At 37.2% G+C, this 26,736-nt stretch overlaps 1 protein-coding gene across 4 annotated transcripts in view; it reads left to right on the top strand.

The window, feature by feature from the left end:
- The window catches only part of klar (klarsicht), an 828,351-nt gene that overhangs the window by 748,681 nt on the left and 52,934 nt on the right, over nt 1–26,736 (top strand). For all 4 annotated transcript variants that reach the window (XM_081758673.1, XM_081758668.1, XM_081758672.1 and 1 more), the window contains 2 exons: nt 505–686; nt 24,625–24,776. In XM_081758673.1, coding sequence (XP_081614799.1) covers nt 505–686; nt 24,625–24,776 — 334 coding nt within the window. The remainder of the gene's footprint in view (nt 1–504; nt 687–24,624; nt 24,777–26,736) is intronic.

Genomic DNA, 26,736 nt, shown 5'->3' on the forward strand with positions numbered 1-26,736 from the left:
TTTTTAACATAACCGGCGAGAACTGTTGTTACAACCACTTAGTGGCGTATTTACGATTTTGTTTCGGGGAGAGGGGTTTGCTAACTTTGGGTGAGGGGCGCTTTGCCTGAAAATGTGAAAATTCTGCAAGATATTTCATATACTTTACTATACTAAATAAGATTTCGGGGGGGCGCTTAAGCCTCCCCTAAATACGCCACTGCAACCACTATAGCTTTAGCTATCTCACACTTTAGTTTCGGAGCCATAAGTGCGCTCTTCTCCAGTGATTTGTTTGCTACGTCACGACAAGATGCTTATCGAAATGCAACCGTGTAAAAGCACCATATACCTTTGATGCCATAGAATATTATACGAGATTTATGGCAGCACATCTGCTACGAGAAATGCCACGATAAATGCTTCTGTCTAAAACTAGCCTTAGAGTCAACTAATTATATTCTATGCTACCAGAGTATTACGTTAAAATCTGCTATAAAATTTGTTTCTTTGTGTTCGTTTTAGGTCTTGTTGATCGTTGGGAAATGTTGGAGGCTCGAGCTGAGGATCTCCAGCGTTTTCGCTCTCTCCAGCGGGAGTTAGTTTTGTTGAGAGACGAACTAACTCTCCTCTCCAACAAAGTTTCTGCTATGGAACGAGAGGTACGCGACAAAGAAGAACTAGAACGGAAGATTCAAGACTTCAAGGTAAGGAATATATGTCTTTCCTATTTTTGTTCTTTCGTGTGTTTTATGAGTAGCTATAAAGAGTCTTCATCCCTGCGAAATTAAAATATCGCTAATTTTACAGTAATTATGTGATATCTTCACATAGATAAAAGATAATCGAAATGTGGAACAAGAGCGCCCTAGACAATATTATTTTACATGTGAGACTGTTATCACGATTCACTTATCTGCTTTCGATTTCGAGCCATTTTGAAAATCGGCATTTATTTTCGCGTTTCTAAACAGCTGAAAACGGAAAGCCGCTAGGTGACTTGTGATAACGGTACCTCACGCAAAATAATATTGTCTAGGGCGCTCTTGTTCCATATTTCAATTATCTTTTTATCTATTTGAAGAAATCACATAATTACTGTAAACTTAGCAGTATTTTAATTTCGCCGGGATGAAGACTCTTAACTCCATGAAGAAAAATGGTGGTAAGTATGTAGGTTTGATGGATGGTTCAAGCCCAGGCTGATGGTGCCTCTGTTTGATAAAAACTGGACATTCGGATGCATAAATGTCACGGGTGTTGTTTAGCGAACAAAAACAACGCTAAACTGAACAGACTCCGGGATGATACGCCCAAAATTGCCGAAATGCGTTTTTCATTTTCTATAAATAAATCACTCCAGATATTGATACGTAGAGTAGTATCAAACAGTGCAACTTACGGTTATGCTAGTTACTTACATCCGTTATTGATATACGAATACAGGTTATACTTATGAATACTATTGACTAATATTAAAAATAGGTCAACATTGACATGTATATTTAGGGGAGGCTCTGTAATGTAGTTACGAAAACATATGGCTTCTCAATAAATACAAAATATAATAAAATTACTGAAATGTATTTCCGCATATGGAATGAAGATCGACGGAACAAAAAAATTATTAACATAAAGTCTGCAACCCTGATTGATCGTTCATGAAAAATTTGATATCAAAATTTTGTTACCCCCTGTTCACGTGCTCTGGCTTGGATCTTTCTCTCGCTAACCTACCTCTCAGAATGGTCCTTTTAAACACCTGCCTTTACGTACAATGTGATCACACTTTTAATGTGACTGAAAAAAAAAAAAAAAAAGTGGTTTCTACCTACCTCCTTCCGGCCGGCGAAGTACACTAGCAGGAGTTAGGTGCCTCTCAGTTCTTGTGCTGGTTTTGCACGCTTCACACAATGAAGGTGTGAGGAAATCCTGCTTGTTGTGGACAAGACTTCATATTGTTTAGAGAAACACAAAAAGATTTCGCAATACGTATTCGAAACGTTTTGCGAGGCTCATGTGAAGGAAAAGTATAATACTTTCTTAATGCATTGTACAGTTTGGATTCTTTTTGTAAATATTTAGAGGGACGAACAAATATTCCTAATCTATATTTTAAATTGATTTACCCCTGAAATGTTATTGTGATAGCAATCATGCGAAACCATAGACAGATATGTAAATGTGTAGACTTGTAATTCAAATAAATAATTATAAATTACCAATAAGTAGAGAAAAGTTAATTGCCAAGTCGTGTAAGTGGAGAACACTCACGAGAAGCAAGCGTATACTGTACCTTGTAAATAACTAACAACAACTAACTTTTCGATTTCGAACTTGAGCATAACTTGTCCCTGACCGAGCTCAACCCCAAACTATAGCGATCTTTATCCCTCAGTAGATGGACTACTTGCCTGACAAATTTTGTCCAGAACCATCCAGTAGTTACCGAGAAATAAAGCATTACATACAAGTCGAGCGAAACCAATCCTGGGCGAGCTCGGTTACCAAATTTCGTTCAGATACGGCCAGTAGTTACCGAGAAATAAAGTATCAAATACAAATCAAGCCGAACCAGTCATAGGCGAGTTCGGCCACCAAATTTTGTCCAGAACCAGCCAATAGTTACCGAGAAATAAATTATCCCATACAAGTCGAGCCGAACCAGTCCTAGGCGAGCTCGGCCACCAAATTTTGTCCAGAACCAGCCAATAGTTACCGAGAAATAAATTATCCCATACAAGTCGAGCCGAACCAGTCCTAGGCGAGCTCGGCCACCAAATTTTGTGCAAAACCAGCCAGTAGTTACCGACGAATAAAGTATCACATATAAGTCGAGCCAAACCAGTCCTAGGCGAGCTCGGCGAGCATATTTCTTTCAGATCCGGCTAGTAGTTACCGAGAAATATAAAGTACCTTACACACATACTTCTGGAGTGAAACTATAAGCTTCCGTACACTTACTACGAGAGCTAATAGTTAGGCACGGGAATATACATATTATTATATATGATATAATTATATATTATACATAATATTAGAAAACTAAGAAAAAATAAAATAAAAACGACATAAGATGATTTAATATATCAGTTTAAAATTAGTTAAGGAGGAATTAAATAATAACAATTTTGATTGTATTGAATTAGCATTGAACATAATCCAATGGGACATTTATCTGCGGCAATAAACATCCGAATATTTTAAGCCATAAACTTAGTTAATTAGTTGCAAAAACATGAATTTTACTGGCTAACAAAGACTTACCAGAAAATATACTACCCTTTATTTATATTTTGATAGGCTAGTACATGATACATTTGCGGGACGATTCATCAATCGAATTTCTAAAAGATACAAGAAATCAGTGGCCTATATTGAGTATAAATCAACTTTCTAAGTTGTAAGAACGGCGTCAGTAGTTTGCGTCAAGTTATCAATAGTTACTTAACAAGTAGGACATGCACATAGCAGTGTATAGATTGAACACTATTTCCCACTGTCATTTCGGTTAAGAGGCGTTCGTTTGTAGTGTTGGAGATAAAAAGGAAAAGGAAATATATATTAAAATGTCAAACTGAATTGCAAAATAAATTGCTGAAATCCACCCACGAAAATAAGAGTTCGATTCATTTCTGTCGGTAGATGGCAGCACCTGTTTCGCGAAGCGAGCGCTAACAACGTGAAGATTCTTTATTTGTCCGTCAGATGGCATGCGTTGCCTTATTGGACGTGTATTTCGTTCAGCTTCAAACACACTTTTCTTGCATTACATTGAAAAACGAAATAATTTCTCTCTCGAGCTGTGGCTATGTTGTGCGGGCATGATTAGCGTAAACACAACTATTACATGTAATTGACACTTTTATTATATCAATTTTATTTCGTCTTTATAATGTAATATATATTACAACCAGGCCAGCAACCAGAGGGGGCTAGGGGGGTCTGCCCCCCTAAACTTTTAGTGGCCCCTCCAGACCTCAATACAAAATGCTGTTATTAATACAAAAAAAAAAACAATTTGTAGGAGAATTTTTAATGACTTGCCCCCCCCCCTAACATATCCATCCCCCAAACCTCTGTGGCTAGTTTCGGGCCTTTTAATATAGCACAATTCGTGCTATATTAAAAGACTCGTCAAAATCCAGGATATAAAAAGAAACACACATGTTCAATATTATCAGTAATTATACTAGTTTACACATCTAAAAGCATTCACGGAATAAAAATATTGTTCTAATAGCTTTTCGTCAACCTCTTGGATGTTCCTATTTGTATCAGGTGGGTTATGTTCATGTCTAATTTCGTAAAGATTATAGGTAATGCTAAACAATGCCATACCCAGAATGAATACCTAGCTGATTCATTTGTGCAGTAGCGTTATTTCAGATTTTGCCTTGGGAGGAAAGGGGGGGAAGATGCTCCACCGACATAAGAAGTCTAGGTTTTTATATTACTATATTAGTATAAAATCGATTAAAAAGTATCGACCTCTCAAACTCAGGGGGCAATTGGCTCCCTGGCCTCTCCAAATTACGTCCCTGCATTTGCTGCATAAAAGAAAAGGAGAAATGGCGTAGATAAAAAGATCAGTTTTTATATAAATTGTTGCTTTAAAAAGTCCATAGAAATATTAAAATTATTTGTAGGCACATCTCAGTACGTGTAATTACATGGAAATTCATTTTATTGAATGCTCATTTGTAACTTTGATAACAAGGTAAATTTCTGTGAATTCGGATATGGATACGATAGGGAGAGTCGAAAAAGTTGCTTCTGTAGGTAGGTTGTAGTGTATTTGTATTACATTCACATATAGACAGATTTAAATTTTAGAAATCTCAATCCCTTCCGGCAAAGTGTATACCAGATTGAAAATTCAAATGCATTTTCTTATAATGAAATTTTGTAATGTCGATAAATAGGTAGATGGATAGGTTCCAGGGGCGGATCCAGGACGGACTTCTGGGGAGGACGATGGGTTGTAATACTGCTATTTAGAACTACTTTTAAGAGCTCCAAACTCTGTGATTTTTTAATAAAGTTTCCTCTTCTGGGGGCCATTGCCCCAATCGCCCCCTGGATCCACCCCTGATAGGTTCTTACATGTTAGTCAAACAACTTAGCTGTTAAGTTAAGAAGTAACCACCAAATAATAGTATTAATTATTACGGGTAGTGACGGCAAAAGAAAAATAATCTAAATTGTATATAATTCTTTAGTTTTATGTGAATGATCCTAAAATTGTGGGAAATTACATCTTTAATCCCGTACAGAAGTTAATTTTTTGTAAAGTCGCGAATCAATCAATAACAGCTGACAGAACAAACGTATAATTATACATATTATTTATGCCTTTCCCCCTTTTCTTCTCTCCAGCGCAAGCGCGCTTCACACATTTTGAAATGAGCAAACTGTTTGAAACCCAGTAAACCACAGAGATCTGAAAAAAAAAAGAATAACAATCATCCATGAAAACATGTGTCCACAGTTTGCTACTGTATCTCCACATTTACATTTACCGTTAATTGCTTTATTTTCTTTCTCGGTAAACATCCATTCACCAGCACCGAGAATAAACTACGTTCTCAGATGAATTATTAGAAAGACCATTTCCTATATACTTTCACTGCCGGCTTCAGCAAAATTCTTTAAATAACTAATGATATTATTCGTGCAGGCTCTCTCCGAGATTCTATATATCTTTTTTTTCTGATTTTTTGTAAATAAATTTATAACAATGAACAAGGTAATATTTTGTTAAAGTACTCTGCAAAATACTTATGAAATACTATTTCTTGTTTCCAAGTTTTCTAAAAGTATATGGAAATTTGAGAACCCAGTAACTATGGCGTTTCGAACTTATTCAGACTTCTGAGCTACAAGAAAAGGCCCACTGTTTGTAGCTACCTAACCTATAAATGTAATAAAAGTAAATCTACTGAGTGTTGTTAATTTTTTTGCAGTGTATACGCTATTTTGTGAACGTCTATGATTCACATTCAAAATATAAATCCTGGACTACATCCTTGAATCTACATGACCATGGACTACGACACGACACTTTTGTTTGTCACCATTGTGTTCTATCAACGCTAAGTTTCCTTTTGTTTCTTGTTCTCTCTGTGTGATTTGTTGAGAATGGGAGCAATATTCTGACGTCACACAGCATCCAGTTGGAAAAGAGCGTCATTCTCACAGAAATACGGGAGAAAAACTGTGGAAACAATTTGTTTTTCGCCACCTTGGACTCTGCTTCCCAGTTCATTAATCCTCGCTGTGGCTGTGTTCACATTTTATTCAGAGACGATTACTCATGATGTACTTCGGTTTTAAATATATTTTTACATGTTTTTTCTTTAACTGTCAAGGCATGACACGTGTCCTGGATCAACTTTGCCCTCAAATGTTGCATTTCCCGACGTCATAGAACGATGAAAAGTTGCACAACAGCATAAGTCGGGTGATCGTGCAATACTCCATTAACTAACTGTATGTATCCTACTCGTTTATGCAACCAACGTGGTCTGGAGGTTGCATGTACAGTATAACATGCAGGAGATTTTCGTAAATTACTTTCAGATTATGAAAGTACGACAGATTTTAAGAACTGATTGACTGTGAAAGAAAACATAACAAAAAATATAAAATGGAATAAAATTTTAAAAATTTAATACATGTTTTCTTTTTTCAAAAAATTAAATAACTCGTACTGAAAAGTACTAAAAACTATATTTTAAAATCCTTAGAATCTTTAGGAATCCTTAAGTGTCCTTAGAATAAAATAAATCGTGCTAGAAAAAATGAAAGAAGTCGTAGTAAAAACCAAAATAATTCTTATGATCATGTTATAAATTAATGGTACATATATGAGCGCGCTTCCCATCCTTTTCTTCTTAGTCGTGCATAAATAAAGACTTTTTCAAACGTAATTTTGTTAATTTTTTTTTTTACTTTTTAGTGCAATTTATTTTTTTAAGGAAGGCATGTTTTTTTTTTTTTTTAAAAAAAGTTATTTTTTAAATTCACGCTGTTATTCTCATTCTTTCCCTCTAGATCTTAAACTTATTTGTTCCTTCTTGCGAAATTAACGTAATTTTTCAACACTACTGCTTATGAAACGTCGATCCAAATCTATAACCATGGATTCGATTGCCAACACTCCCTCCTGGAATCGAACCCGGGTCCGTTTCACGAAGTGCAAGAATGGTAATCATTTAGCCTGAAGGGGGCGTTTCTCAGCTTTTGTTCAACCGTGCGATTTAGCGTCCAACTTGCAAATTCATACAATTCGATAGGGGTAAAAAAGAAACTACATTGAAATACACATTATTTTCATCAAGTTTCTGTAGCAAAATGAGATCAACAAGAGCCGAACGAAAGAAAGTGTGAATATAGCTTGAAACTTGAAGAATGACGTCGAGACGTCACAGAAAATGGAAAGAGATTACTTCGGCATTTTTCTGTGTGTGCGTCGTGGAGTTATTGGAAGAGTGCGAGAAGTTAGATGAATGTTGTGTGAGGGAGGGGAGTGGGGTTTGAGAGCGCTCTGGGTGTAAAAGCGGAGGGAGAAAGGAGAGAGGTGGAAATGACTGCTGGTAAAAGCTGAGCCTTGTAACGGGGCGCCGACGTGAAAGCACAAACTGAATGCCAAGTAAGTTCCTGAAGCTGGGTTGTGTGTGTCATTTGACAGCCAGACTGATGCTTCCAGGCACTTGCATTCTTGCAACAATTGATCCGAAATACCTAATACGAAAGACTTTTTGCTTCCTACAACACGAGTTTTATTATTAATTAACTAGTAATTCTCGATTTCATTTTGCAGCTGTGTTTCTTTTTCGCAAGCTTGTAGGCTAAAGATTACTGTAACAAATTGAATGCAAAATTATCAGGATAACCTGTTATTTACGTTCATTTCAGTAGCCGAGTAACGTTACATTTATTCCGATATTGTAGTCAGGTGCTGCATGATTTCGTGCAAATTTTGATCTTTCCTTTTTTGTTTCAACTAGTAAACTGTATATTCAAAATGTCAATCAAATAACACAGATCCCTTGTATTAACTTGCTCGTTCAGCGTATCTTTCTTTTTCTTTCTTTCTTTTTTTTTAACTTGTTTTCTTTCAATCAAATTTTTCCTAGCCTGTTGAGTGTCCGATACCTAACAGAAGTTGTGATAAGATTAATTTAGCTATATTAAAATAAATGCCAATCAAATTTGTTTTATTCATTTGCTTTTTTGGTTCTTTTTTTCACTCCACTTTTTTTTTGAAATGCATGCAAATACATCCAACAAACAGTAGGTGGAAATTGTGCTACTTTGAACAGACACTCAAACTGTTGATATTGTGTTGGTTTATTTTTAAAGAATAAAGAAATATTTAAGCATTTATATTGGTCACTCAGTCAGCGCGAGAATTTCCCTGGATTTTTAAATTTTATCGAAAAAATTCCCTTTTTCCCTTTTTTTTGTTAAATTTCCCTCAAAATACGAACATTGGCACCTTTCTAAAGTCCATTCAACGAACCTTCTGATCCAGAAGTAAACATTGGAGAAAGTCGGTCCGCCAGTCATCGGATGATGGGTTGTCGGTCAGCGCTTCTTTCGAGAAGCGCGTGCCTGTCCGTGTTTTACATACTTCCCGCACGCAGCCATATTGTAAACTGTGATTCGTGCGTAAGATGGGTCAAAGCCACCTTCTACGCATGCGTATTCTCTTTTATTGCATTAATTCAATTTAGTTCTTACATACAATGTTGTTTCTGTTATTTAACTGTAAGGAAATTGCATTTCTGATAATGAGCCTTATAAGCAACAAAAACATTAAAAAACAGCTTACTTAACAATGGACTGTTTTCTTCTGTCGCATGGATGTTCCAAGGCTCTTTAACCAATAAAATGAAACAATCACCACGTGTATTTGTTTACGTGAGGTACTGAACTTTCCATGAATAAACTTTAGATCATTGAAGGATCTTCCTAGTCTGGTGGCTAGCGCGCGCGTATTTCTTCATGCCTCTGGGCAGGAGTAAAAATGAATCTGAAAAGGTACGGGAACGGTAGGTAGCGGCATGACGTCACGCCTGCCTATCTTTTCCCATTGCAATTTCTTAGGAACTGGGGGGACGCCGTACATATTTTTTGGAGGTGGGGAGACGGAGTCTTCCCGCGTTCCCCTTCACTTTTAGTCCTGCCTCTGGGTCGATTCCCGGTGGGCGAGTATTACAATTTGAACACATTGCAGTAGGTCAGATTCCATCTTAAACTGTAGGTCTACGTCTTATATCGTCTCCTTGCTGGAGAGGGACGCTAAGTTTCAATAAACAAACAGGATATTTAAAAAAAATCTTGAGGCTCAGTTGTAGATACTCAGTGCATTGTCCTCTGTGACGGGTCCCTAGTTCAATCCCAGCTCGCGCCACGTGATCCTTGTGGTAAGAAGATGTGTTTTCTCCTACTTTCTTCATTCTACCATTTCCCTAATTATCATCATCACTGTCCTCTTAACATCGGCCATAATCGTAGGACGTTAAACTAACACATAATAATAATATTTTGTATTTATTAATACTAACTACACTTTTTCTCCCTATATGGACGCCTATGAGTACTATATAGTCCTTTCAGTGTAGATATTATATTATTCTTCTTTTGATATATCCTGTACGATATGCTCATTCGATACGTGAATTTTGTGGTGGACAAACACCATGTGTGGGGGTTTCCTCGAGGTTCTCCCGTTTCCTCCCACTTTCTTCATTCCACCATTTCATTCATTTCTAATCATCACCGTCTTCTTTAGTCTAGCTGGCATAACCGTGGGACGTAAAACTCAAAAATTTCATTTCATTTTTTCCAAATAATACCCTCCCCCCTCGTTAGTTTTTATTTTATTAACGTATTTTCTACTACTAATTTACATAAGAACTATGACATCTTCTTTAATATTCAAAGGACCCAGTTACAAAATATCTAACATTCTTATCTTTTGTACAGATGATTCTGAGTTCGAATCCCTGTGGAGGTACAGCTTCTATTAACATGTAAGACACAACCACGAAACGTTAAACTAAAAACATCGTTCGTTTCATTTCCACACATCATCATGTGAATGTTTGATAGATTAAAAAAAGAAACGGAAGAAAAAGTGTATCCAGTGAAAGCGAGTTCACTGCAGGAAATTCTGTTGCCTTTGAGCTTATTTTCTTGTCAAAGACGTTCTATGAATACAAAACATGCAGCTGTTTTATTTTTAAGAAATGTAGTATTGCGTATCTTTTATTTACAAATCAATTCCTCACAGTGAGTCACATGTCAGTTTTTTTGCAGTCCAGGTGTCAGTACTCTGTTTTTCATTCCTTCTGCTTATCGACCCCTCGCAGCCGAAACGAGTGCTTGTGCTGTGTTTACAAGTATGTTCCATTGACCATATCTGCACGAAAGGCCGTGGAGCAATGGTGCAAAGGGGGCCTCGTAAAGGACGGGCAACGACCGTGCTGAAGAAGCGAACGGCGTCTCCAAGGAGAAGTGGCAGAGAATGTGTGAGGGACTCCCCCGTGCTCGTTGGTATTCTGGACCACTGGCCATGGAGAGAGTAGGGACAGCCGGAATAGCGCCTTTATTGACGGGAATAGTTGGCGTGATGGGAACCGACAGAGAGCTTCTTTTCCTTCTTCTGAATATACGCGCTCTTTGCCCAAGAGAATACTGCATGTTCCAGCAGGAGCACTATCCAGTGTCCATCGGGGACATCACTTCCTAGTGCTAAAACGTGGTCTTTTTTTTCACTCTCTCCAGGATGTATCCAGGTCATGTTCCTTTTCCCTTCAGACATACACATGTATATGTACTGTATCTCTTTGTTATGCTGGTGTTGATCTTCATAATCATCAGTTACCACGTCTTCATGAAGTTAACCTTTGACAGTCTAGTTACCATTTATCTAGTTCTAAATGATAATTGATTGTGTAAAAGGACATGTATTGAAAAATTGTATTTATATGTTCGGTTTATTTATTTATTTATTTATTTATTTATTGCCTATTTTCGTGCCCTACAAACTTCATGAAAATTGGATAATCTGAGTAATCGCCGAGGATTTAATCCGGGACCTGAGACGCCATGGAAAATGTGTTTATGGTATTCACCAGATACAGTAATTAATTAGAAGTATACAGAAACTAGTACCCAAATGTTTTGTGTTAGAGCATTGTTTACAAAACCCAATAAGAGCGAGTGAGTATCTGGCTAGAATTTTGAGATTATCAGAAAGTCAGTACCACATGTATTTTCAGTTTAACTCCTGGATATATTGCGATGAAATGCTAACTTCATTAGTGATATCTTACTAGGATATTCTGTGGATGCCATATATCTGTCCCTTTTAATAATATGAGTTGAATAGAACGAAATGGGTGGTCCCTCCGACGTTATAGTTCGCGTCACTCGAATTGGCGTATGGCGTCAGCCAATAAGCGTGCAGTGCGCTGTTGCCAAATCTTCAGTGAGGTATCTAATCATTCGTAAATGACCATAAGTATTAACAAAATCAATTACGAAAGATTAAATTCCTTATTGAAGGTTTGCAATCAGCACACTGCGAGCTTATTGGCTGACGTTACACGCCAATTCAGGTGACGCGGACTATAGTGCTAAAGAGTATCAGTGTCAGTGTATTTCACAATGAATTTCTCAAAATCCATTGTTCAGACACTTTCTTCAAAATAAATAAATAAATCAGTACATTTTGAAAATATTATTCAGCTAAAGATAGGTCAACATATTGTTATTTATTAATTCGACAAATTATTTCACTTAATGCCTGTTATAACTTTTTCACATATCTCCCACTTTTTTTTCTGATTACCAAAAGTCAATGAAAATTTTGAGAAAATGGAGTATACATAATATTTACAAAATGCGACTGAAATGAAATTGAAAGGAAATCTTGCGTCCCACGATTATGCCGGCTAGGCAAAAAATTTTAAAAAAAATAGACGGTGACGATGAGAAATGAGTGAAATGAAGAAAGTGGGAGGAAACGGGAGAACCCTGAGAAAACCCACCGAGAGAGACGGTGTGTGTCCACCACTTGGCGCGAGCTTGGATCGAACCAAGGACCCTATGCACCAGAGGTGAACACTCCACCACTGAGCCACCGCTGAAAATGCGATTGAATAAGGGAAGGCGTTGTACCTGTGAACACTTTTAGAGTCTTTGAAATTTTGGTGCTAATATTCAGCACCTTTTCCCCAATTTTTGTCGTACATTTGAAGAGTCATCTCTTTGCTATCAGATAGGATGATTTTTAAACGTGTTACATAATTACAATAGCTTTTATAAGATAAAATAAGAACAAATCCGTCTTGTTCACAGGTACATTATGTGTACCTTTGAACAGTGATAATTACAATGTTTCTGCGGCAATAATATAAAAAGAAACCACAAATATTAACAGTTATAAATTGCAATAAAAGGTTTAGCTATAAAAAGCTCCCCAGAATTAAAATTTTATCAATTAAATTAAAAATTGGAGAGAAGTTCTAACAAAAACTTGTGAACAATAAAGTTGAGCATATACAACTCTTAAAATTATGTTATATAATAAGCGAATATATAGAAACTACCTAAAATTATAATTAATAACTTTATATCCTAACCTAACCTATATAAAATGTATCAATTGTTTTAACTACTTACATGTGTAGCTTTAAACAGTATTATTTATCGTTCAAAGGTACACGATGCATTAATGTTCATAGGTACAAGAGGGTCACGATTACGAAAAAAAGTTCTCCACTAGCTTAAATATTGAACAGAAGTTAAAACTAAAAAATATTACTGTATTCACCAATGATTCTATCCCAAGTTAGGACAAAAAATGTCACAAGTTGCGACAACCGAAGAGCACAAAACTCAAAGGGTAACTACAAAAAATCTTCGTTTTGGGGGTGAAAAAATTAAAAGAAACATTACTCGACACAACACTCAGTAAACAACAGCCAAACGCGTTTGTAGTGCTTTTTTTTTTTTATTTAATCTTTCAAATGAATTTTAATCACTGCACCTAGATAGCTCTGAATTCGAGAAAAGCACAGGTGTTCAAAGGTACATTGTTTCAAAGGTACAACGCCTTCCCCTAGGAATTATTAGGTAGTGCTAAGTATTACGGTATAGCCAGAAATCCATCATATTATTAGAATGTGTTCAAATTTCTGCTATGTGAATTATTTTGAAACTAAATCAGTATATTATAAGTATTAAATATCAGACATTCTGTTGACATGCTCAGGAATTTTAATGATCATTTTACGTACAAGTTTATGCGATTTCTGAATATCACTTGTGCTTCCGAGCTTTCGACTTTTCTCTCTGGAGTTGTGGTCACGGAGGACAACTACAGGACAAGGAAAAATGAAAGGAACGGACTTATCAGGGTAGAGGAGTGCAAGAATTACCTTGTCAAACCTAAAATCACGCGTCAAATGAGTGTGCAAGAGTCACTTTGTAGAATCTAAAATCAGTTGTCAAATGAATGTGCAAGAGTCACTTTGTAGAATCTAAAATCAGTTGTCAAATGAATGTGCAAGAGTCACTTTGTAGAATCTAAAATCAGTTGTCAAATGAATGTGCAAGAGTCACTTTGTAGAATCTAAAATCAGTTGTCAAATGAATGTGCAAGAGTCACTTTGTAGAATCTAAAATCAGTTGTCAAATGAATGTGCAAGAGTCACTTTGTTAAACCTAAAATTACGCGTCAAATGTGAGTTTTCATTTATTCTCGGATACAAGTTTGGAAAATTTGGCACAAGACAATAAAACAGAAGATTTGCTTATTATTGAGTACGTCAGTAGAAAATAGAAAGTTTTGATGTCTTATACTGCTTTCCACTTTTAATTATTGGGGGGTACTATTTCTTTGTAAACATTTTTCATTATTATATTTTAGGTAGAAAAGTTGCTCTCCACTAGTAGTGTTGTTACATATGCCTTTACCCTGCAAAATTTAGACATTCGGACAACAAAAGTTCTCTTAAAATTGCAAAGATTTAATCTGACTTTTGAGCGCATTAAAGGAGCTGATAAAACAACCGCTTTGTTAAATATAAATACTCCTGAGCTTGAGTCAGATATATACCGGTATCAGATAAATTGTCTAATATACACTCAGAAAAGTCCGAACAGCGGTATATTGTACAAATATACGGTATCCTCTTGCTTACTACAGAAATCAGTACGAAGTATACGTTATCCATATGCTACATACGCACTGTCCTTAGATGTTACATCATGCTGTTGCAGGATGTCTGACATGTAGCAGTCTTCCGTATATTACATACATATACGTATGTTACATTCGTCAGCTATATGTTATATACCAAGGTGACCAGACGTCCCGTATTAGCCGGGACAGTCCCTTTTTTCAACTGCTGTCCCATTTTTAAGCAAAAGTGACCCAGGTGTCCCGTAATTATTATTCAAAATATAAATCGTCAATGCAGATTCTAACCTCTTCCGTACCAACACTCATTGGGAAGGTTCTGCTGTGCCTGGAACTTCTGAATTTTCCAAGCATGGCTTTACTTCATCAGCCATCAACTTTCCATTCCGCAGTAGAAAAAATACATCAAACATTTACAGTTTTTGAGGTAATTTCTATTTTATATGATTTAAAGGAAAATTTAGCTTCAAAATCTCAAGATTGCTTCATTTCAGTAGCTGCGAGGAAAACTCTTGAGAATTTGCATAGGGGGAGTTTTATTTCTGAAGGAGCTATGATTCGCCAGTATGTTCACACTTTCTATCAAACTGCAGTTGAATGTTTTGATAAGTGAATAAAAACCCTTGAAAACTTTTGAAGCAATTTAGCTAGATTACGCTTAAAGGTGCACCATGTTGCCAGGAGATACAAAAACTGTAGACTTTATTCAGGAAATTACAGATGTTCAGTAATGAGGTAAGTAGTTTATTAGTAGTTAAAAGTACTGTTGGATAGTACTTAAGTTAGAAACGATACTCTTACTTGTGTATTTTATAATTGAAAACACTAGTGTGTCCCAAAATGCAACCTGGAAGTCAGATATTTACTCCCCGTCGCCGATTCGTATGCGTCCCGTTTTTGCAAGTAAAAATTATGGTCACCTTGTTATATACGTCCATTTGTATGTGAGATCCTGACCGTCTATATTGTTTCATACGGAAAGTACGTACAGATGAAACACTTATACAGAAAGTATTATAAAACATGTGTTTTCAGTTATACGTCTGCTGTACGTTAAGTCCAAAAATTACAGGATTTACAAATGTAACACAATTTTAAGTATGCCACATACGACTATTTTTCTCAGTGTACTGTGCAAAAACTTGGCTCGAACAGCAAGAGATCGCTGATTCCTAGATGTCAGATCCTTATTGTCTTCAGTCAAACGATAAATTGAACTGTGCCGGCGTGTGAAAATATTAAGTTAATTGATAATCTAATATTTATTCAGAATTCAAAACCAGATTATTCGGTCTTTACGGCTTCTTTGGTTAATCGAATAGTCGAACGAAATCACGGCACTGGGCACTTCGGTAGATAAATAAGTAAAAATGTATTAAACGGCTTGTTTTCGAAAATTGCTATATTGTTCAGTGCTGTTTACAAATTTAATAATGATAGTACATAAGAAAAGGGTATAACGCGCGGGGAGCATAGCAAATAACCTTAAGCCTGTGTGTAAAAGCGTCAGTTGATTTGTATGAATATACTTCTTTCCCGTTCCTCTGTAACAGTTGGTTTTTATATACCTATGTTTTGTTTACTGGCAGTAGCGTGTCAATAAAAATAAAAGAAAGCAGAATTATCCTCCAGTTCGTTAGTTGCAAGAGATTTTTTTTTAAGTGAATATTTTTTCTTCGATTACTTAACAATTTTTCCTTGTACACGAAAGTGTCTGCATCAGATTTATTTCATCTGAAAGAACTTTTCCGTTAGCTTGATGACGACCTCCTCCTCTGAAAATGAAATTTTACGGGCAACCACTTACTTTGATTGCTTTAGGGAAAAAAAAAAAACTTTTTCATTCGCCTTAAATTCTTTCCCTCCATGCCAAGTATTCGGTTTATGAGTTTTATTTGATATTGCGAAAGAAATATCTTCAGTATTAGCAGTTCACCTTTCATGCGGTAAAGTAGGGACATGAGATTCCAGCGTTGACCATATGAGAATTTTTGACAACTTACCTTTCATGGGATAAAACAGGCTGATATTGAGTCTCCAGCGTAGTCTATGTGAAAATTTTTGACAGTTCACCTTTCATGATATGAACCAGGATAATCTGAAACTCCAGCGTTGTCAATATGAACATTTTGACAGCTCATGATACGATATGACATTCCAGCATTGTCTGTGTGAGCATTTTTAACAACTCACTTTTCATGTGATGAGGAAGAATGACGATGGGTGTTCCGTAGTTTAGTGGTTAGAACATTGGACTCACTTCGCGTGATCCCGGGTTCGAGTTCCGGCTGGTGCACTCCAATTTTCGGTGCCCAACCAGCATCGTGAGGCAAACTGGGTTATCACGTGAATAAAAACGTAGCAGCCACTAGGTCCAGAAAGTTCTTGAGACACCTGTTAGAGACAGGGCAACACGACACGTTGCCCACATGTTCCTCGCTATGTTGGATGTAGTTCCGCCGCTCGCTAACAGCGTTGGAACAGCCTATGCCCGCGAAGGGTTGTCATGTCAGTGGCTATTTTAAAGAAGGGTAATATGAGACTCCAGCGTTGTCTATGTAAACATCTTTGGCAGCTCACCTTTCATGTAATAAAGCAGGATGATATGACACACCAGCAACTAGAATGATTCAGTTTTATGTGAACGAAGATACTATAAATCAAACATCTTAAGCAGTGATGAAAGAAACATGGACTTCAGTCCAGTACGCGTATATGCTTCGGTATCATCAAGCACACTGTATCCTATCAGTAAACGGAAATCAGCATCTTGTACTCAGCATGGGAAGTAGTAAAGCGTTCTTTTTTTTTTTTTTTTTTTTCTGATAATGACACTTCAGGAAAGATGTAGCATACTACTAGAGTGTTTTTCTCTGTGCTGCAGATTTGCTTGCTCGAATCTTGGTTATGTCGGGTGAACTGTATTCGAAGACACACCTATGTGTTCTGAGAGTTTTGACTGGATATTCAGGTTTCATTCCACTGTATTATTGTACTAATTAAGGATATTTAAACAGAATTTGCATAACTTTTGTCATAGTCTCTATATTGGCTAAAAGGTATGCTTGTGAATTAGGTTGATTAATAAGAACAAACTACTCCAGTATTTATCAGGCTGGACTGCCAAAAACCATATTTAGAATGACGATGTTAGGGAATTTAAAACCTAAAAAGTCAGGGAATTAGTTCCATGATTTGGAAGTTGTGTTTCGGAAAAATACGTTTATGCATTCAAACGTATATACCACCAGTGTTTCTTCCAGACATGTTTTTTGGGGGAGCTCTGAGAGTACCCCCCGAGGAGACCAAAATAATACGTCTATAATATAATAATAATTAATATAGTACCAGCAGTGCCCCCAGAATACTAAGTGTGCCCCCCCCGGAACATTTTTTTCTGAAAAAACGACTCTATACCACTGATAACAGTGACTTTCACAGATATAGTGTTTCTAGGTTTTATCCCCCCTTCATCAACAAAATGATACGCAAAAAAAAAAAAAAAAAAAAAAAACTTCCACCATTATTAAGATATATGTACAAACATATTGAAACAATATCAACTAGGGGTTTGAACTCCCTAGATTAAATTTTGTTGAGTTGAGTTTATTTTGAGTTTAACGTCCCGTCTCACCAGCGAGGCTACATGAGACAGTACCTACTGATCAACGTGGAATCCGAATCACATGAGCTCCCGCCGAGAATCGATCCCGGGTCTCCCACGCCAAAGGCACGTACGCTAACCGCTTAGCCACGGAAGAGCTCTAGATGAAATTTTGTGTACGTTACAGTCTAACAACATAGAATTAATACGTGCTCCACTTTCGGTCTACTTACCATTTAATGTTTAACAGTATATGTAGGATTAGTTTAGTTTCTGGTGAAAGTTCAGGAAGAAATTTTAGTACGTTTTCAGCAAACTTCGAAACTACAGCACTTCATGCCATAATTAGGTTAGTAATTTCGTAAGTGAGAAAGAAAGGTGATGAATGTATTGCAGTATATAATGATAATCTATAGATCCTGTTAAGGAAAGTAAAAATCAGTTTTTTTTTTTTAAATGAAACTACCGTTACATTGATTTTTTTTTCTCTTATGATGGAAATGTCAGCTGTCGGCGGTAGATGGCATGCGAGAATCGCCCCCAATTCTAATTTCCAATGCTTCATATGTATGTAGCATTTCCTGTAATTGTGGAGCAGAAGGCAATAAAAGCTAATACTACTTGCAATTCAATTAAATGATGGGTTATTGCATTGAATTTGGAAGCAATTGTGTGGATTCTGTTCTTTTGCGAACAGCATACTAAACACGTTTTTACTGATGGCCACAGGGGAAAGAGAGTGTTGGATCGTGAGCTTCGAATGACATCATGGGGATCTGTGCTATTTTTGCTCTTTTATCATTTGTGCGATTGATTTATAAAGACAGAGAAAGAAGAGAAAATGGAACGTAGTTATTATTATTACTATTATGATTATTGTTTTTACTAGGAACTATGGTTGTACTTTACACTATTGAAGAAGACACACATTTACTAATCGCGGTTGATTTTAGAGAAACAAGCTTCTATGAAACAGTAGAACGATAGAAGCCGTATGGAGTCTTAAAATTTCACATAGGTACCGCCGTTGAACAAGATTCTGTAATCATCTGGGAACAATATAGTCTGACTTGTATATGGTAGTGGTTCTGACACACCAAACGAGATCTGTGGTTCACTTATCATTTATAGTTTGGTGCAGTAAACCTTTTCGGTCGCAGCTGATGTTGGCTGCTATCTCCCAGCCAATGTCCGGAGTCACTAGTGTATGCTGATTGCAGAATGAGAATGGGTAGTATCGTGCAGCAAGACGAGTCTGTCGATGTTACCTCACGTGGCCATAACAAGCTAGGCGTCTTTTTGTAGTGGCTATTTACATGGGTGGGGGGAGTTTGGTAGCTTAGTGATAGAGCGCAGACACTTGGGACGAAGGTTTCCTGGTTCGATGCTAGGGCCTCTGAGTTTGTGTGGTGTTTTTTTCACGTTTCCTCTAATATCTTCTTAATCATTCACTTTCAGTAATCATCCGTCTCCCTTAGCCTATAGGGTGTAATAATCAAATGTAAAACTAAGATGTTCGCTTCCATTTCAGATTTCATAGTTACTCACCAGTCAACCGTGTATTTTGTTTTTGTGTTATTTGCTACAGGAAAGTCAAACATCTAGTTGTAGTGTAGTAAAACTATGCCAAAATTCACTTTCCCAAAAATTTCTCAACTAGACATATCTAATGTTGCCCGCGATTTGGGCCAGTCTCGTCTCGAAAAGCAGTCGTCAAAAGTGCTGTCTCGTCATAGTATTGAATACAGTATTTCTTGAGTATTGAAATACAGGTAGCAGCTGGTCTTTTTGTCACTAGGAAAATAAATTTCAAATCTTATTTTTAAAAATGGTTTCTTCCAGTGTCGTGAGGACAATGGGAAACTATCTGAAGAAATCAGTGGCGGACTCGTTTCAAGAAAACCACCAGCATAGTATTACTCACTAGACGAAACGAGAAATGATAGTTTCTCGTCTCGTAAGTTCCGTAGAAGTTTCGTCTCGATTCTCGAAATGTTCTGACTTGTCTCGTTTCGTTTCGTAATTTGTGTACAAAAATGTATGTCCTGATTTTTTTTTTTTTTAAGTTTCATCTAGAAGTTTTCAGAATCCTTTCGTTTCACATGCTCTTCATTAAGTTCGTACAATTATTTTATCAATTCCTAGTTTTTTATTCTATGAAGCATTTAACACTAAAACAGTGTTCCAGAACTAAACGGCGTGACAAACATCTTGGCGTTTGAAGGCGGCACTCGAAGTTCCCTTTAAATGCTGCTAGCAAATGAAAGGGCTGCGGTATTGCCATGTTTATTTTCTACACATCCACTTCTATTTTGTGCCACCTAATCGCGCTGTAGTTTGTCTGCTCAGCCATAGCCACACCCCTTAGCATTCGGCAACGTCGCGTCAGAGCTTGCGTTTTATTCGTTTAGTTGAAATGCCAAGATGTTTGTCACAGGCTTTAGAACTAGGGTGAACTAGTGTTCCCAAATTCATCAAATTTTTCGTCTCGTCTCGAATTTAGAAAGGTTCGTTTCGTGGGTAAAAGTAACTAGCAACAATGATTGGATTAGCGATATGCTGACTAAATTTCTGCCAACTTAAACTTTCCGATTGATCGGGTCGACTTCAGCTTTTTGTGGATTCATGTCAGGTAATTTAATTTATACTGGACCTTCCACGTTATCTGGAGTGGCACCAAGCTATTAAATAGGCCTCTCAAAAGTGCAAAAGATAGGCTGGATTTATGTAAAGCTGAGTTGTCACTTTATAAGAATCTTGTAGTTGTCATGAAAAAAGTCTTGCAACCCGATCTTTCTATTTACTGTTTACATATTACAACTTTCTGAAAGCAAGAAAGATATCTCCACTCATGCAGCACTGCACTCTAGTGGACAAATAGTGAACCTCCTAATTAAATATGTTTTCTTTTTTTTTGGCGCGTTTCCCCTCCACGTCCAAAAAAAACCGTTGTTTCGGAAGCGGCAAAAACTTATATGTCAGCGGGAGGGCGGAGCAGGTTATATGTCAGCGGGAGCAGATAGCAAGCAAGACGACCCAGAAAGTTGCACATGCTTTGATTCCTTGCAAGATGAAAAAAAGAAGAAAAAGTTGTCTCTTTCAGAGACTATGTTTACATGAAGAAATGTAGTTACAAGATGTTTTAATGACAGCTACAAGATTCATGTAAAGTGGCAACACGGTTTAAGAAAGCCTCTATTCACATATTTTGCGTTGGATAATTGCTGCAAAAGATAGACTGGACGTACATAAGAAAGTTACTATTTCACGGTGGTTAGTTGCTGCTAAAGCAAGGCTAAACCTACGTAAGGAAGCCTCTGGTCACACATTTCGCGTTAGATAGTTTCTACAAAAGAAAGGCTGAACCTACATAAGAAAGTTACTCACACTTTCAACAGTTCTATCCATCGCGCCATTGTCTTTTAGTATCGTGAACCACTGTGTTAGCGTTTGTTTTTCGCACCATGAAAAGTAAAGGGCATTGCATTACCATCACCATGATCCGTAATCTGCTGCAGTTGCAACCATCTCCAGGAGAAGGATTTGAGTATAAGGTAATAAAGACGGAGATAGTTTTTAAAGCGGTTTTTTGCTTCTATTCTTTCATAAAAGAAATAACTCTGACGGTTGCGTAGTAAAGTATTTACAAGGTTCCAGGATCGATGAAACGGACAAGTTCACTTCAGGTGGGATTGGGAAGATAACGTGATCGAAAGGCATCCCGAGGGACATCATTTAAGTTCCCTGGCGTCCTACATAGGATGGCGTAGGATGAGGGGCTATAAAGAAGACTTCTTCTCGGCGGTACGTGCTCCGCAAAGCAAAAAGAGCATTTTCTCTCCTAAGTTCCCTTTCTGGGCCATGCAGAAAAACAACAACTTTGCCACGCTAAGCGTACAAAGTTTTCAGCCAGAGCTTAAAACTCCATTTTCAACTGAGGGTTGTTTACAGAAGAGAATTTTTGCTGGCTATTTCTTTCAGAATTGTTAAGTGTGAGAAGCTAAAAGTTCGAATAACATGTAAATAAATTTTCATCATTGTCTTACGATGCCAATTATCTGATCTCTTGTCAAGTATCGTGACAGTATACGTAAACTGAATTTGAATTGTTCTTGACGCCCACTTTTATTGTGGTTCTTAAGGATTTTGTCATTGTCAACACCAGACAAAATTTCAAGGTATCTTTGAATAGATATCATAGTAGTCACCTTGCGTGTTATATTTTCTATAATGGGTTCTTGTCATCTAGGATTGTAGAATAAATTTCGCTGCTTATATTCATAGGGTGCTGTCCAACTAGCAGCCTTCTGAGAACTGTCTGTGCTCCTCTCTTTTTTAATGCAATAAGTTTCATGATGTATTGTCAAAAAGCAGTCAGGTTAAACTATTTCGTTTTGTTACCCATCCGATTGTAAAAGCTCAGATATTTATCTGTGCTGAACAATTTAAAATAAATAAGGAATATGTAATGTTTTACAAAACGTGGATTTTCACCATTATAGTTTCGGTAGCCCACTCGCATCCTCTTCTGATTAGGAAATTTTCGAAAGGTTTTGGTTCAGGTCAGGGGTAAAAGGGGATCTAAAAAGTAGGGAGACGCATGACGTCACGCCGCCCCCGCACCTCTCTTTGGCTACTATATTTTTTTAGGAAGTGGGGGACGCCATAGGTACTTCTTGCAAGCGAGGGGACGACGTCTCCCCGCGTTACCCTATCTTGACCCCTGGTTCATATAACTTTCAGAAGTTTCACAGGTGGTTTTACTAAGTTACTCAGTTTCATACCGCTGCCTTGTTTATCTGCTATCTACTCACGTAACAGTACTGTCTTGAAGTCAAATTCGATAGCGGATTTTGAGTATCGTCGAGCTATACTGTCATTCATTCTTAAACGTACAGTAGTTTTGTTTGTTCGCATAAGAGTTGACGATATGTATTTAGTAGCGGCAAAACTGTTTTCTTTGCTTGGATTATAAACTCTCAGGAAAATGCCCATCTTTCAACATTGACAACCTGAGATTTCGCATTCTATTGAGCTTATAAAATGTTCTCTCTTTCTCGATTGATTTCATTAACTTTCCACACTTCTCTCTTCTGTATCAGACTTTGCTATATATGTATATAGTTGTTCTAGAGAATGCCGTATTTGGCCCGAACATTTCAGTCTTAAAATAGCGTGATTCCTCCGTCTCTTATAATTTATTCAATTGTTCTGTCTATTCATGTTGAAATTGTCTTAAGGACTTTTCTTTTTATCGTTTCCGACACTTCTTCATTCAATATCTTACTTATCCATCTAATGTTTACTAATTTTCATGATCTACTTGTCTTCTTCCCTTCGTGAGTCTATGCTTCATATTTTGTACAAACCCACACACCATGCATATGATTCATCAATCTTTTCTGTCTATCAGTGATGGAACTGTGTCTATCAGTGATGAAACTGTGTCTACCAATGATGGAAAATTGTCGACCAGTGATGGAACAGGTCAAGATCGCCACTTTTGTGTGGGTCTTGCTTTTCTAACCCGGTGACCCCAGACGGACGTGATGACCCGGAAGCAGCAAAACTATCACCTCTGCAGGCAACATTACTGCAGAATTTCATATTGGATCATTCGTGTTCACTGCTTGAGCTCGGATATTCATTTCTTTGATTCCTGGTGTGACGTTTCTTAATCAAGATACCATATTTCGAATATTTCATGTGTAGTTTCATGTTTATTCGTCTTCCCTTACTGAAAAATAATATAGCGGTGTTTGAACATAAGACTATCCAACAAGAAAAAAAAATTAACAAAACATTGAGCTCAGCGGCATCTTTTATATTCTACACGATAAAATTTTGAAGATTCATCATAAGAAGAATGTTCCTAGCTCGTTTTTTGTGATTCTCATACATTAATACTCTGATAAATCTTGTAGTTATCTGCCAGTGCAATACTTATAATATAAAAGAATTATATTTGCAACTCATACGTACTTCTCATGTGTATGGCGATGTTTCGTCGTGTCAGAGTTATACTAGGCCTTGAATCCGACGGTTTATGAATCTTTTCGGATCGAACTGGCTCTGCCTGGGTCACAAAGTGTGTGGACCTGTTCCATCACTGATATCTACATTTTTTCTTCAAATGCCTTTTTTTCTTGAGCTGTTCTCGATTTTACATCTTGTTTGCAATTATTATTGCGAAAAAGTACATCTATACTTAGGTGTGTATTACTTGAGTTCTTATTACGATTGTAAACCATACAAACTCTTAACCAACCAGAGGTTAAAAAAAAAAAAATCTAAGGAGCGCACTACTTGACGTGCTGACCCTGGTGCACGTATATGTGAAATTGAATATGTATTAATTCTGCTTTCATATGGCTTTACTAAATGGTTAAAACTTATTTCTCGCCTGAGGAAAAAGAAAGAATAAATGATATCTACAGACAGACAAAAGCAGAAATAAAATCTTATACCTAAGGGAAAAAAGTCATTATGATTCTTCAGGATTTCCATAGATATTCCATAATACACTTAACAGATATTGTAGTAGTCAACCTGCATATTATGTTTTCCGTAATACTTCTGATCACTGTAATAGCTTGGGTGAAAAATATCATAAAATAATTAATGTTCATCAGTATATCCTGAAATTGCGAAAATATATATATCTCTAGTGTACTTTATTGACTTCCGGTAAAATGTAACATTGTTTATTTTCTGCAATATTGAAATACAGTACTCCAAATATCTTCTCAACTTAGTCAATTAAGAATACTGTAGAACAAAACAGTAGGTACATGATGATTTGTTCTTTTCTTTCTTTTAGATGAGGCTGGCGACTCTTCGTGATAGAAAAACTCAGTTGCTGCAAGTGAACGTGGCAGTACATCGCTTCCTGACAGGGATTGGACAGCCAGGAGGAGAGCTGAAGGATGATGTTGCCGATCTCTACAGAGTTTGGGACGAAACATTCCAAAAGTAAGTAAAGACTGTTATATCTTTATCTTACAAATGGGTTCGGGGAAGAAATGCATGATCGTGTCATCTTGTGGACCGTTGTGGCCAAGTGGCTTATGCTCGTGGTCCTGGGTGTGTTTGTCAGGTATACAAACCCGATTAATGGTTCGGATTACATTTTAAACAATTGGTTGTTTCATATGACCTCGGTGCTGAAAGTGGATGTGAAACTAAAAACAACCAGCCAGTCGACTCAACTACTCCTACAGTGCCCTAGCGTGTTTCCAATTAAGGGGTTTTGTTATCCTGAACATATAAACACTATCACGAAGCATTCGTTGCGTCTTCTAGGACTTCTGTACAGATTAACAGAAATGCGAAACCTCTCTTCCGTAGTAACGTTCTATAAGGCAATAGTTTCTCCTAAACTGGAATATTGTTCACCTATCTGGAAAATGGCAGCTCCTACAAAATCTATCCCGGCTCAGTTCATTCTAAACTTCTTGGCAATAGTACGTTTCAGAGTAGCTCGCACACATGCGATGATAAAAACACAAACTGTTACGTCATTCGTCATAAAATTAGTGATCTGAAATATTTGTACAACCTCACACACGGCTGAATTATTTATGAAAGAAATCTACAGACCCGATGTTGTTCACCACAAAATCACAGGGCCTGGAATGGAACAAGCGACCCTTGCACCAGAGGTGAACGCTCTACCACTGAGCCACCGCACCCCCTCTTATTGAGGACAGTTGTGTACAGCAACGGCTCTTCTGGGAAGGCATAATAAATTTAATTAAGTTACGAACTTAAGAATTCTAAATTTTATCCCCAAAAACCAAGGAAAGAAAGCTTCATACAGCTTCGGATTCTACCCGTGCCTTGTAGCGGTAAATTTTACATTTTTACCTAGGTAATTTCTCTCAAGAGCCGCCACTGGTTGTGTGCTTTTCTCGGTCCACTATTGAGGCCATCACTAGCAAATACTTTTGTAGAAATTAGTTTTGTTTTATTAAATTTGTTTCCTTTCGATTAAGTTAAAGAACATAAGAAGCGAAGTAAAGACCTACAATAGACTACCAGATTTCCATTTGGATAGTTAAACCAGGAACTTGGCGTATTTGTTCCGTTTTTCTCCTCATCAGTAGAAGGGCAGTTCCAAGAGAAATTGCCGAGCGTATGCAAGGGAAGAATCTTTCTTTAATCGCTGCTAGTACGGGGTACAGCTTGGAGAAGATTACCTGCCGCGGCAGATCATGTACCACGGGTTGCTGGCAAGGTTAATCCCCCAATGTCGTGGTCACTCATCAAGGCAATGAAGACCGATTGTCGTAACAGCAGGGCAATGGCAACTTCTTGATGAGTAGGAAGAACAAGGGTCGTGCCGTGTTTCTTTCTCTCAGCAGGGGAGTTGTTAGTTTCACCGCAGGGGGCGCTTCATTACTCCCATACCTCCACCTTGATCGTCAGTATCAATTTGTCGTTTCGTCTTTTGTTTTTTTTTTTTTTTTCTCAGAGTACTCCAGTCGCATCTGGTGGCCCTGTCAAGGTCAACACTGCACAGAAATTAAAATCGTGAATGTCCATCTTATGGTAAAAACTTTTCTGATGACTTTGTGTTAAAACATGCGTACCTACATCGGCTCTACAAGATGTGTGTTATTTTGAGCATGGACATCGAGCTATGGTGGAAGATGATAATCCAAGAATTTTCATGCACCGTGGGTGTGATAGGAAACCTAATGGTTAGATTTGTTCCGGTCTGGCCGTGAAAGGTGAAACACTCGTTATAGTGATTCATTCGTGGTCGTTTGTCTTGGATTATGCTGGAGAATCTATGCAAATTTAAAATAACACAGCGTTTGACCTTAATGAACTCATATATAGCATAAAGGCAAAGTTGAAAAAAAAAAAAAAAAAAGCCATCCCAGCTATCCGTGAATATAACATGAATATTAAGAATAAACTCTGCTAA

This window comes from Thermobia domestica, chromosome 5 (genome assembly GCF_964235325.1).
Source record: "Thermobia domestica chromosome 5, izTheDome1.hap1.1, whole genome shotgun sequence".
Classification (NCBI taxonomy): Eukaryota; Metazoa; Arthropoda; class Insecta; order Zygentoma; family Lepismatidae; genus Thermobia; species Thermobia domestica.